We start from the raw sequence: 14,279 nt of genomic DNA, 5'->3' as shown, positions 1-14,279 counted from the left end.
TTTTTTAATAAAGAAGTTTGAATTAAACCCACCTTATAGCGTGTTAATGTCATGATTTCTCCTCACGCAAAGCGCTGGAGCTCGAAGCGAACCTGGCAGCTCGAGGGCTAAAATGCTAACCCCGTTTCCGGGTTTTGGCACTACAAAATGACGTCATCTCTGCGCTGCCCTATGGTGATTGGCTATAAGTGTAGGAAGCGCTTGATTTGATCTGCAGCTGAGTTTTCTATTAGCGGAGGACGAACTTTAAACGTTAATATCGCAGTCGATCATGTTCATTTAATCGTGGGCCGTCAAAATCGTAATCGTGATCGATATTCGATTAATCGTGCAGCACTAGTGCCATCTATATTATTTACCCATAGTAATGTGGGTTTTTTCTTCTACCCCCCCCCCCTTTATTTTATTTATTTTTAAATCAAAGTCCTTTCAATCATATATTTCATATCACATTCAAGCAGTTATCTAATCAGCCAATCATGTGCCAACAGCACATTGCATAAAATCATGCAGGTACAGGTCAAGAGCTTCAGTTAATATGTACATCAGACAACCGTGGCATGGTTACTGGTACCAAATGGGCTGGTTTGAGTATTTCAGGAATAAGGCGTTTCCATCCACACACAACTGTTACTCTCTCAATGTTTTTTGCACCATTCTTAGTAAACTCTACAGACTGTTCTGCGTGAAAAGTCCAGGACGTCTGCGGTATGGCGCGTATGGGACAGCAGCCAGATCTCCAGAGGCATGCTGGTCATCAGAGGAAGACCTCGCATCTCTTTAGACCAATCCGCGTCACATGGGTAGTACTCGTACTGCACACACGCACACACACACACACACACACACACACAAACAAACTCTACTCAGCAAGAGTGCGACACATGTCGTGTACAGTTCTGTGTTCTGTGGTCCCCCTTACTGCTCTCGCTCCCTGTAGGATCCTCTCAGCAGGAAGAACTCTTCCAGTCAGATTCAGTAGCTCGTTGAAATGTTTGACGGTAATGTATGTTTCCAATGCAAGTGCAATAGTATAGGTGTGCTGGGTTATATCTTATATAGGTCTATTAGGTTATACACGTGTCTATATGCAGTGGTTGTAAGTAAATATACAAGAACTTTGGCTGAATATCTAGTATATAGTTATTTATCTCTTTATTTTCCTTTATTTACGTAGTATTGTTTTGGTATTATTATTATTTTTTTCCATTTTATTTGATTTTTCCTGCCAATCGACTGCCCACACTCCAGTCCAGTAGGTGGCGGTAATGCACCTTTAGCATTAAAACAAAAAAGAAGAGAACTATAGCGCCTTAACCCACACTGCACATGCGCGAAGCCGGATGACTCAGCCATTAAACTAGTAAAAGAGCTCTAATTAGCCAGTGAAGCTAAATGTCGTTCTGCCACGTCCACTTATAAAAGTAAATCATGCAATATTCTCAGACTGGGCAGTTATTGACAGAGTGAATTCATCGTTTTAAATAGAATCAAAAATAACATCGACCTATTTGTTAATCTCATTTCGATTAGCTTGCTCATTAATGACACTGCGCATGCGTGGACTGGACTGCCTCCTCAAAAGCTAGCACCGCTAGTATATTTGTATAATATTAACATTAATATTGAACCAGAGGAGTGAATAAAAAAAGTTATAAAATGTTATTTCTCACTTCTCCTCCTCTTGTTTTTCTTCTCCGTGCGGGTGTGAGTTATCTTTGGTCGGTTCCTCAGTGATTCGGTCATTAGTGAACCGAGCTCCGAGAGTGAACCACTGCGCCGTCACCGCCTGCTTCATACCGATACACCTGAAACACAGGTGTTAACACCGTTAACTACACACATACACACAATACAGCACAGAACAGAACGGGTTCGGTTACACAGAACCGAATAAACTCACTTTAGTTTGGGTCCAAACGGGCCAGAACTAACACTAACAACGCTTTCTGCTCCTCACTTCGACTTCTCGCGCTCGCGGTGACGTCACCAACGTAACGGACTTTGACGTAAATTTGAATCTGTGAGGAGAAAATAAAAGAAAATAAAATAAACCCAAATATTATTTCATAAAAAGCTTCTTTATTCTCTTCTTCTTAAACACGATAGAGGATAATATATACAAATACATAAAAAAAACAGCTTTATCATTATTTTAAATCAAATCCACTTTAAAAGTGCTCCTTTCTAATTAAATTTTAATTAAAAATATACTTCATCTTACTCGTTCATTTAATTTTTTTTAATTAATATTTAATTCATCGATGATTGTAGTCGTGTTGAGGTTTCACATTCTTTGTGCTTTATTATCATAAATATACACTTTGTTTAAACTTTTGAGTTTGGACACAAAATGTAAACATTCCTCATGAATCCAGAACATTCATTTGTTTATATTTAGAAAGTAATAATTAAACAGCTGAATAAAATGATCAGATTAATCACTTGCAACATTTAGGATATGAATTTCTTGTATTAAGTGAGGTTTTTAATTATACACAGATATAAATAGATTTTATTTATTTGTAGTTTTCATATTTGACTCAGTACATTACACTGCATTTATTTAAACAACTATTTATCAAGTTTTTTTCAATATTTAACTGAATGATTGTCCAAGATCAATAAAAATCTTCAAATAATCTATCAACACCATCAATACATCTAATCAGTAAATAAAAATCTACATTTATTCAGCTGATCTATTGACTGGTTTATTGAAAGTTTTACAGCTTTGGCAGGTAAAGAAGCTGTGGCTTTAATCTGATCTTCTGATTTCTAATGATAATTAAATGACAAAATACAGAATTAAAGAATATCTTTATTTAAATTCAAAATCATGAATAAAATCATTTAAAAATATGGACTACAAGTCATTTCTACAAGTGTTCATACAGACAGAAAGACCAGAGATGAAACGGATTTAACAGATACAGGACAATTAGGACAAGGAAAGTGAGAAAGAATAGAATGATCATTTATTTATTTAAAAAAAATAAAATAAAATTACAACCATGTTCAAGATCACAGCAAAAAGACAGTAGAGGAAACAAAGGAAAAAAATATTTCACATTTCCTGTTTAAATTCAACAGTAAAATCACATGAACTGAAGACATCGTGACTTTTTGAAACCGGTCGTTACATTTTTGAGTCAAACGGAGCAGGTAGTGATGAAGAAGCTGCCTCAAAAGATCATTTCTGTTCCTCGAAGAGTAAAAAAAAAAAACAACATTAAATCCTAAATGTATGAAAAATAAACATTATGTACTTTTATGTCTAATTACAGTGAACCTGACGGAGAGTGAAGCTCACAGAGGCGAAGTGTTCACGCTACAGCAAATTTCACCGGTTGACGCTAAACTCGCTCACTTAGGAGGTGCGTTTCTCTGTCCCGGGATATTCCTAGCACTGTGTGTGAAAGCTCCTGAGATGTCCAGCATGGAGACGTGCGTGTATGTTGATGTGTACACAGTACCAATGGTCAGGATGTACTGTTGTGTCAGAGTTTCTCTGACAACATTGGAATATATATCTTAATCACATCTCATAGTCCTTTTATAGAGTCTGAATCAGTTTGACTGATTCATTTCGAGTTGATTCAGAGTCAAATCACTTTCTAGTGAGAATCAAATACTCATCTCAGTCTAGTTCGTTTGGAAGTGTGCGACTCTCACTAGAAAATGATTTGACTCCGAATCGTCTCGAAACGAATCAAACAATCAAACCGATTCAGACTGGACAAATGGACTAATAGAAGAGAAAGAGCAACAGGAAAGAGGACAGCCTTCCTGCTGAAAGCAAACCGGATCAGAACCTTACATTAGATTGTTTTCTATATTTTTATTTTAAATCAGTTGTGTTGTTTTTCTTCTTTCTGCACTCGATTGAGGAAACACAGCAATGATAAATAAATAAATAAATGTATCTGTCCAGCTTCCTCCTCTTCGTCCCCCAGAATGACGTGTGGGTGACGGATTGACGGATTTAAAAAAAGATGTCTGGGCAAACTGTGACCTCCTCGAGTTAAAAGTGAGCATCCAAGGAAATTTAATGTGTCAACTGCACTACATTCTGCAGTCACACAGCACCAGAAAAAATATGTACATCTACTGTACATGTTAACACACAAAACAAGCTTTTGAGTATTAGTTACCCTGTCTTACTGTACAAGGCACCTGCAAATAATAAAGCAAGTAATTAAAAGTTCATCTATCATTTCACTTCCACTAATCGGTCTTTTGACCAGTCTAAAAATAAAAAGACTAAAAAGAAACTGAGACTTAGCAAGAAGAACTAAAGATCTGTGGATGATGAAGTCTCAGTTCCACCACAGCTTCAACAGCCCTGGATCTTCTCCTTTAAAGCTTGGAGAAGGGCACGTCTTTCGGACTCTTCTTTTCCAGGGCTGTCTGCGCTGACTTCATAAGATCCTGTGTCTGCAACATGTTCATGTTCCAAGTAGCCTGGAGACGCAGAGGAGAAATCTCAGATTTCGACCGCTCTACTTTGTGTTTGCGGCCATACTGTGTGCGCATGGGTCTACCTTGAGGCTAAAAAAGCTATTCATGTCTTAAGCAGATTCTTACCATGTAGTCTAGGCTCTCAGTTACACTGTGGTCTCAGGAGTAGAGGAGGTTGATTTTGGTTCCCTGGACAGCGACGGGACTCCGGCCTGCAATCTCACCTGCTATTTCCAGAGCTCCAGCAATCATTGACTATCAGGGAACACACGACTGCAGAGATGAAGAACAGAACACACACTTGCCTTCATTTATACTAAATAATTAAGCTACATAAAAAAAAAAATACACGGTACAACCCAAAGTCACATTCTTCTGTTATCGTTCCATATCTTCCATGTGTCAGTCCAGAATTTCACCTTTTTGTGATCACAGAAATTAACGCAAAATCAAGAAACTCCACAATATTCAGAGGAGCTTCCACTTTTTCAAAGTTACTGCAGATTTGGGCCAAAACGTGTCATGACACGTCATCACCACAACAGGCCTTCAGCACAGGTTACTCTACTCCTGAACAAGTGAGGACCCGGATACAAGTTGCATTCACATTCATGGGACAATTCACATTCACAGTTCCAGTGTAACCGAACTCGGACCACCTTCTACAGGTAGTCTCGGGTTCGGTACCGCAGTGCACTTCCCAGTCCACATTACGACGGTCACATTACCAACTTTTCATGCAAACTGCTCTGTTTTGGACTAAACTTCCAGTGTGAAAGCTCACTAGAAGAGCTACACTGCAGAATTTTTCTGTCTAAAAATGAACAAATTTCAGGTTTTGCAGCTCTTCTTTGATAAATGACAAGATTGTCATATCATAAAATAGTCCACTTTGTATTAAAACCAGACATCTGATGCTCACTGTGGTTTATTTAATCTTCAACAAACTGCAAATGTAAGTAAATGCTCGGAGTGTGCCCCCTTGTGGTCAACTCTTTCATAGGGGCTTGTACAAGTCAGAACAATCAGCCCATTCTTATCTTCTCATCACTTACTATCTCTATATATGATCATATGGACAAAAATAACTTGTTTACAGATCTTGGTGTAAACATGTAAGCAAGCAATGTATGGCAAGTTAATGTTCCTCATACCTTCACCTGAAACCAGGCATCCTGTGTGCACAGACGAATATCACAGACTGTGATTAGATCCACTCCTGCGAAAGAAGAAATCAGATCCACAAAAAAAAAACTGTTAGTAATTCAGTCTCCTGCAGCTAAAAGCCCCAGTAAAAGATAACTCTCTGATGGTTAAAGCTTTGCAGGAAAGTGACACCACAACTCTGGAAAGTTCCATCCATATTGTTTGCTGAGTGTATGAGATGATGGTACTTAACACTCCCAACAGACCTGCTCCCACACACGCCATGCACTGCCACCACCACGGGCTTTGGACACTACAGACACATCAAACACAAAGTTCAGTTTATATACCACAATGTATTACTCTAATAGGTTATTGATTGTGCAAATACTACATGCATGTAGAACCCCTACATGCTTTGTGTTTAATTTATGTAAGGAATAAACATGCGGTTATAGGAAAGTAGTCAACGATCCAATGAAGTGGAGTGACCGTTACCACCCTAAGGTAGAACTGCACATTCTGAAGTGTTTTATTCCCCTTATACCACAGCAAGTTGTCAACAAGTGCATTTCTTTATTAATTAAAGAAGATCATGTCATACACATTAATCTATTTTAAAGGCTGACCGATAGTGGATCTTACAGACGCTGATAACCAAGTCGGGTAGCACCTACTAATAACCGATTACTACTGAATGAAAATATAACACTTAGTGGAAAAATTAAGTTCACTTTATTACAAAAATAAACAGTACTGACCGTACCATGAAAATGTACTGCACTTTTTCTAATGAAATAAACATTATATTATATAATACATTATATAATATATACTAATTTTATATATATATATATATATATATATATATATATATATATATATATATAAAACACACACACACTATGAATAAATATTAAAGTAAATAAAAAGATGTACAGTATTTCAGACACCCCTCACATTTTTGTAAATATTTGATGATATCTTTTCCATGTGACAACACTGAAGAAATGACACTTTCCTACAATGTAAAGTAGTGAGTGTACAGCTTGTGTAACAGTGTAAATTTGCTGTCCCCTCAAAATAACTCAACACACAGCCATTAATGTCTAAACCGCTGGCAACAAAAGTGAGTACACCCCTAAGTGAAAATGTCCAAATTGGGCCCAATTAGCCATTTTCCCTCCCTGGTGTCATGTGACTTGTTAGTGTTACAAGGTCTCAGGTGTGAATGGGGAGCAGGTGTGTTAAATTTGCTGTCATCACTCTCACACTCCCTCATACTGGTCAATGGAAGTTCAACATGGCACCTCATGGCAAAGAACTCTCTGAGGATCTGAAAAAAAGAATTGTTGCTCTACATAAAGATGGCCTAGGCTTTAAGAAGATTACCAAGACCCTGACAACGAGCTGCAGCACGGTGGCCAAGACCATACAGTGGTTTAACAGGACAGGTTCCACTCAGAACAGGCCTCGCCATGGTCGACCAAAGAAGTTGAGTGCACGTGCTCAGCATCATATCCAGAGGTTGTCTTTGGGAAATAGATGTATGAGTGCTGCCAGCATTGCTGCAAAGGTTGAAGGGGTGGAGGGTCAGCCTGGGCTTTGGACACTGCAGACACATCAAACACAAAATTCAGTTTATATACCACAATGTATTACTCTAATAGGTTATTGATTGTGCAAATACTATATGCATGTAGAACCCCTACATGCTTTGCGTTTAATTTATGTAAGGAATAAACATGCGCTTAAACGAGCTTCATTTTGGTAAAATGTTAATATGATGATGTGTTTGACCTTATATACAGCCACAATACCAACTGTAACAGTGCTGACAGGTTTTTATATCCTGAAAAGTAACAGTGTGTCATATGAGGTTTCCACTTGAGAGTGACATGTACAGTGTCCTCCACTAATATTGGCACCCTTGGTAAATATGAGCAAAGAAGAAAACCTTTTGTTCAAAAAAAATTCACAAAAATACTCTGCTCTCATGGATAAACAATTGCAAACACCACAAGTTTATAAAAAATATTTGTTAAATGGGTGTACAACAATTATTGGCACCCCTATGAATCCATGAGAAATGTATTTGAAGTATATTCCCCTTGATATTTTACTTTTTTGTACACTTGGGAAACTAGGAACAGGACATTGTTCAACCATGACTTCCTGTTTCACAGGGATAGGTAACGCATAAGCCAAATTCTCTTACTCATTCAGAACAATAAGTGAGGCCAAGATATATTCAGTGGTGCTTGAAGGTTTATGAACCCTTCAGAATATATATATATATATATATATATATATATATATATATATTCTCTCTCTCTCTCTCTCTCTCTCTCTATATATATATATATATATATATATATATATGAATGAAGATGACCCAAAACATCAGATTTTTACACAAGTCCTAAAAGTAGACCAAGAGATTCCAGTTAAACAAACGAGACAAAATGATAATATTTGATCACAGACAGATTGTGCACAAATGGAGGAAATTCAAGACCATCATTACCCTCCCCAGAACATATCAACCAACAAAGATCACTCCAAGAGCAAGACAAGTAGTAGTCTGTAAGGTCATAAAGGAGCCAGGGTAACATCTATGCAACTAAAGGCCTCTCTCTCATTGTAGTGAAGGTAAGGGTTCTGTTTAGTTTGACTTACCTAGGGCTGCTCCTATCACACAAACCATTGAAGTGAATAGCATGGAGGTGGTATTTGAAGTTAACGCAGGCTGTGGAGTGATCATCAGTAAAGATCAACATTCAAAGATGGGGGGGGGGGGGGTCATTTGTTGCCTCAGCTGGTAAATACAGTAGCAAATGTACCAGGACATAAATTGCCTAACGTATTGGAGAGACAATCCGAGGTGTTCAAAGAAGAGTTGGGTCCACTGCTGGAGAGAGAACTCCAGAGGCTGGTGGAAGACAAGATCATTGAACCAATGCAGTTTGCAGAGTGGGCAGCTCCCATTGTTCCAGTCAGGAAACTGATGGTTCTATCCCAATTTGTAGGATTATAAATTCGCAGTAAATCCAGCTCTAGTGTGGAACAGTATCCAATTCCCAAGGTAGAAGATTTATTTGCTCAGTCGGCAGGAGGAAAAATTCTCCAAACTGGACATGACCCATGCGCATCAGAAGATAATGCTGCACAAAAATTCCAATAAGTATGTTACAATCAACATGCACAAGGGATTACGTACTTACAACAGGCCACCATTTGGAGTTGCTTCAAGTCCAGCGATCTTCCAGCACACAATAGAAGGGATTCTGCAAGACATCGCACGCGTCACAGTTTATCTGGATGGCATTTTAGTCTCAGGGGCTAATGAACATCTGCAGAACTTGGATGAGGTACTGAGTAGGATAGAAAAGAGTGGACTGAGACAAAAAAGGAGCAAGTGCGAGTTCATGGGAGAAGTAGAGGTATTTTTAGGTCACAAAATTAATGCCATAGGATTACAGTCGAAAGACAGGTCCTATATTATGTTTGAGGAAGCTGGTATTGTAGCTGTGAAATCAGCTAACATTATGCTCCATGTAATGTTTGCGATATCCAGTTATTTGTTAAACGCTAACGCATTGCAATGTTATAAACTACCTCCTAATGGACCACCATGCATCTCCATTCAGCCCGTGTCCTGTCAGCTAAATGTAGCCTCATGTCACTAATAATTATTCACATGTTCATGCTTTTAATAAATCTTTTTATCCTGCCACCATATCAGTGAATTTAAACTAATGCTTGCATTCAGAGTATAAGGGGTGTGTGTACGTTTAGGAGTGCACCTTAACACTTATTAGTCATGGTCAGAGTGTTTGAAGTAAAATATCCCTCTCTCTCTCTCTGCCAGTATCAGCCAGAGGAGGATGTCCTCCAGGAGTTTTTAATTTTATAATTTTTTTAAATTCTCTCTCTTTTTTTTTTTTTTAAATAAAAACCACACCGTGGTATTGAGCATCGTGTACTTTTGGTGGTATCGGTACCGACGACTAGATTTTTGGTATCGTGACATCCCTAATATGTAAGGAAATGATGAACTCTGCATACAGGGAGGCTTTGTGTTATGGGGGACTCGCGTAGTGATTCCACATCCGCGGCGTGCGGCTCTTCTAAGACATCTACACGAAACCCATCCGGGAATTACCAGGATGAAAGGCCTGGTGCGTAGCTATATGTGGTTGCCACACTTGGATGCAGAGGTGGAAGCATTGGTCAAATCGTGTGCAGTCTGTCAGGAAAACAGAAACGCTCCGGCAAACGCGCCACTGCACGCGTGAGAGTTGCCAGAGCAACCGTGGAGAAGGATTCACATTGATTACGGTGCACCGTGGATGGGTAGAATGTTCTTGATCATGGTAGAGGCATTCTCAAAATGGATAGAGGCTTATCTGTTAAACAAGTCTACATCCACATTTACCATTCAGTGCTTAAGACAAACCTTTAGCCAACACAGGATACCAGAAGTAGTGATGTCAGACTATAGCAGTTTCTTTGTTTTTTACCAGTGCTGAATTCCAAGAGTTTATGGAAAGAAACGGCATCAAACACAAGCACAGCACCCTACCATGCATCTTCCAGTGGTCTGGCTGAAAGGGCCATTCAACACTCAAAACCCTGATGAAAGAGAGTGCCGAGAGTCCATTGAAAAAGCTAGCCAGAGTGCTGTTCAGTTACCGAACGACGCCACAGTCGACCACTGGCAAATCAGCCGCTAAACTGCTGTGTGGAAGGAAACTGGTCTACACAGGGTCTCATTGAGACAAACAATTGAGACAAAAATGGTACCATGACCAACATGCAAAGGAAAGATATCTCGTGGTGGGTGACCCAGTGTATACTAGGAACTTCAGCTCTGGACCTACTTTTATTCCAGGAACAGTTCAGAAAAAGACTGGTCCTGTATGGTGCACAGTAGCATTGGGAAGTGGGCAAGTAGTGCACTGACATATTGATCAGGTGAGAGACAGGCACAATGCAACATCCGTAGCACCAGCACCAGAGTTGTTAGACACTTCACGGCCAGATGTTGACATTCCAGTGCCTTCTACAAAAGACTCAGGTTCCTCATTCTCTGAGGAAAGTCACAAACAAAAACTGTGAGGAACTTCTGAAGTGGCTGTGTCAGAAACTTTCCTTGGGATGGAAAACCCTGTGTTAAGAAGGTCTACACGTACTAAATCTCCAAGCTATCTGAAAGATTATAATTAGTGTAGTGGTGAGTTCCGCAACCGCAGGACAAGAATGAACCCAGGAACTGAACTGAATCTCAAGAGAAAGTGGGGCATGCAATAAGACAGTGGCCCAAAACAAAGAATGGTTAAAGAACAATAAAGTTATTGGTTTGGAATGGCCAAAACTGATGTCCAAGCCCATGTGCAGGACTAATCAACAGTTACTGGAAATGATTAGTTGCAGTTATTGCTGCACAAGGGGGTCAGACCAGATACTGAAGGCAAAAGGTTCACATACTTTTGCCACTCCCAGATTGGAATATTGGATTATTTTCTGCAATAAATAAATGACCAAGTATAATATGTGTCACATTTGTTTAAATGGGTTCTCTTTGTGTAGTTTTAGGACTTGTCTGAAAATCTTGTGTCTATTTTTGTAGAAATATAGAAAACTCTAAAGGGTTCACAAACTTTCAAGCACCACTGTAGCTGTGATGTGCAGTAAAAGGTTGTTGAGCTTCACAAAATGGGAAGTGTCTATAAGAAAATAGCACAAGCATTGAAAATGCTCATTTCCACCATCAGGGCAATAATTAAGAAGTTCCAGTCAACTGGAAATGTTATGAATCAACCTGGAATTGGACGTGTGTCTATATCGTCTCAACACACTGAAGAGGACGGTTCGAGTGGATAAAACATCTCCAAGGATCACAGCTGGAGAACTGCAGAAGTTAGTTGTGTCTTGGGGTCAGAAAGTCTCCAAAACTACAATCTGAAGTCACCTACATCACCACAAGTTTTTGGAAGGGTTTCAAGAAAAAAGCCTCTACTCTCATCCAAAAACACACTCAGTACTGGAACTTCAAATGGGATCGGGTTCTATGGTCAGATGAAACCAAAATAGAGCTTTTTGGTAATAAACACCAGAGGTGGTTTTGAAGCACACAGAGAGGTAGCCATATGGAAAAGTTCCTCATGCCCACGGTTAAATATGGTGGAGGATCTTTAATGTTTTGGGAATGTTTTTCTGCCAGAGGACCTGGACATATTGTTAGGATACATGGCATCATGGACTCTACCAAATATCAACAGATATTAAATAAAAACCTGACTGCCTCTGCCAGAAAGATTCAAATGGGCCGTGGTTGGATCTTCCAGCAGGACAGTGATCCAAAACATACATCAAAATCAACACAAAAACGGTTTACTGACCACAAAACCATCAAGTCATTTAACACTAATGAGCAGTATTAAAAATATTAACATGGATATCTGAGTCTGATAATAAAATTAACTTCTACTTACAGTCAAATTTTGTAGTGTTTAGGACATTTAACACCCTTCCATCCAAAAGAAACCAAAAGGAGGTACAAACTTTTACACTCCACTGTATTTGGTTGAAATTGCACTTATAGAACAACTGAACAGCAACGTTTCCATACAGGTTTTAGTGAAATGTTTAACAATAGCAACTTGACTTGAAATGGATGATGTTTCATTAGCGTGGCCTGTGCCCAAAGTGTTAGTAACGAGGCCGCGTTGCTGGTCACGCGCGGTGTAGACGCGCTGATACAGAGTGTAGCGCGAGTAAGATCTGTAATGTCTAATTCAAACATTATGATCAAAAGTAAAATAATGTCTAAAGACACCGAGGAACAGAAACCACAAGGTGCAGTGAAAGTGAGTTTTTATTATTCATTCAGGACTGGAGTTTAATTCTGTGCTTTTTGTGCATCCATAAAAAAAATAATACTATCTATCTAACTCTATTTATAAATGTTTATATATTTATCTTATATAGTTAGTTTACATTTATATTATATAAGTACTTATGCATTATTTTTTTGTGGATTCACAAAAAGCACCAAATTAAACTACAGTCCTAAATTATATATATATATATATATATATATATATATATATATATATATATATGTGTGTGTGTGTGTGTGTGTGTGTGTGTGTGTGTATATGTATGTATTGGGTTCTTTTCTGTTTTGGACAAACATCTGTGTAAAGTTTTAGTCTGAATTTATATTTGTAACACTCAGTTTGTGGATTTTATTTTAAATAAACAAAAAAAGGCACTGAAAGTTTGCCCTGCCCCCATCAGATTAATCGAAAAAAATAATCGACCAATTAATCGATTGTGAAAATAATCGTTAGTTGCAGCTCTAATAATAAGCTGCATCATGAAATTGATTTTTTTAACAAAAAAAAATCATCTTGAATATTTTCAAAATAGAGTTGTGTTTGAGAAGAAGAATGGAGTGTAATATAGTGTGAATCATAAAAATTCTATTTCATTTCTATTTGTTTACAGAAAGACTTCAGCAATAAAAGCAGCATTTTGCTGTAGTTGTTAAGGGGCCGTTTACACCACAACGTTTTCAAATAAAAACCGAAAACTTTTGACGCGGTTTGGCTGTTCGTTTCCATGACGACGGCGTTTCGGGGCCTGAAAACTTTGGAAAACGGGTTTCAAAGGACAAGTTTTTGAAAACGATGCCGTTATCATCTCCGGTAAATCATGCAAATTATTATCCAGAAAAACCACAGCTCCTCCGTTTACTTGTATTTGTTTACAGCGCGGTCTTTCCCTCATCAATATGGCGGACATGTTGACGTGAATGCTTACGTGCGCATGCGCGTAGTATTTCTTTACAAAGTCACCTCGCCAGCTACACACACACACACATTTTGTCCTTTTTGTGTTTATTTCTTGAGAAATAGAAGAGAGAAGCTCGAATGTGCAGTGAATGTCCAATATAAACCCAATTTCACCTCAGGTTAGCAGTTTATACATTAAAAACATTACAGAAATATAAAGTTATTTTAGCTGCTAAATGACTTAGCCACTTTTACACGCACTGTTGTTTATTTTAGTTGCTATAAGCAGGGAGCAAACAATGGATTTTAGGATAAAGTAAGGTTATACTTAGATAGTGCCACTAAAACAGAATAACAAATCTCTCCTCATGAGTTAAATAGTGCACTACATAGGGTGTAGACCGTCATTATTTCATCCCTAATGTAGTGCACTTAAACCGGAAATGACATCAATTTGGGATTCGGCCACACAGCTTCCGTTTAACTTACCTCGGATTTAAAAACAGAACGGAGTTTTAATTCCTCAAACACAGACAAAATAACCAGCTTTTATGTTTAAACTGGATCAAATCTAGCTGTAAAACTGTCAGAGATGATTAGTTCGGTGTAATAACTCAACTGCTCAGGAGATACCCGCTGCAGCTTTTTCTTCTTCTGTGATTTCTACTGGTCGGAGACGCAGCTGTTAGGCGCGTTACCGCCACCGCGTGGACTGGAGGATATAGTTCCAGGTTGGAGGAAGTCTATCCTAACAAACTTACACCAGTAATTTCCACTCATGGTTTTATTAGATCCTATTTATTATTCCAGTGGAATTTATGACTTCTTCATGAATGCCAGCAGTGAGTCGTTCGCTGTGTCTTACCCAGA

The 14,279-nt window shown here is 38.5% G+C and overlaps 1 protein-coding gene across 6 annotated transcripts; it reads right to left on the bottom strand.

The window, feature by feature from the left end:
• Window positions 1-2,544: 2,544 nt before the first annotated feature.
• LOC128604653 (delta(3,5)-Delta(2,4)-dienoyl-CoA isomerase, mitochondrial-like) lies at window positions 2,545-14,058 on the bottom strand. Of its 6 annotated transcripts, XR_008385236.1 has the most exons (6): window positions 13,899-13,978; window positions 8,832-8,894; window positions 7,000-7,219; window positions 5,616-5,920; window positions 4,588-4,734; window positions 2,545-4,464 (listed from the first exon to the last, which is right to left on the bottom strand). XR_008385236.1 is itself a non-coding variant. In XM_053619779.1 (4 exons), exons 1-4 carry the CDS (start codon window positions 8,903-8,905, stop codon window positions 4,621-4,623), a joined length of 282 nt encoding a protein of 93 aa, XP_053475754.1. In that variant the 5' UTR covers window positions 8,906-8,920; the 3' UTR covers window positions 2,784-4,620. The 6 variants fall into 6 exon arrangements, 1 of the variants encoding a protein (XP_053475754.1); XR_008385237.1 differs by lacking the exons at window positions 8,832-8,894; window positions 13,899-13,978 and adding an exon at window positions 14,029-14,058 and having other exon boundaries at window positions 2,546-4,464; XR_008385235.1 differs by lacking the exon at window positions 8,832-8,894 and having other exon boundaries at window positions 2,546-4,464; window positions 13,899-13,985.
• Between the last annotated feature and the right edge of the window lie 221 nt (window positions 14,059-14,279).

This window comes from Ictalurus furcatus, unplaced genomic scaffold (assembly GCF_023375685.1).
Source record: "Ictalurus furcatus strain D&B unplaced genomic scaffold, Billie_1.0 scf1, whole genome shotgun sequence".
Taxonomy (NCBI): domain Eukaryota; kingdom Metazoa; phylum Chordata; class Actinopteri; order Siluriformes; family Ictaluridae; genus Ictalurus; species Ictalurus furcatus.
The sequence above is the reverse complement of the archived record's forward strand: the minus strand, read 5'-3'. Positions and strand labels throughout refer to the sequence as shown.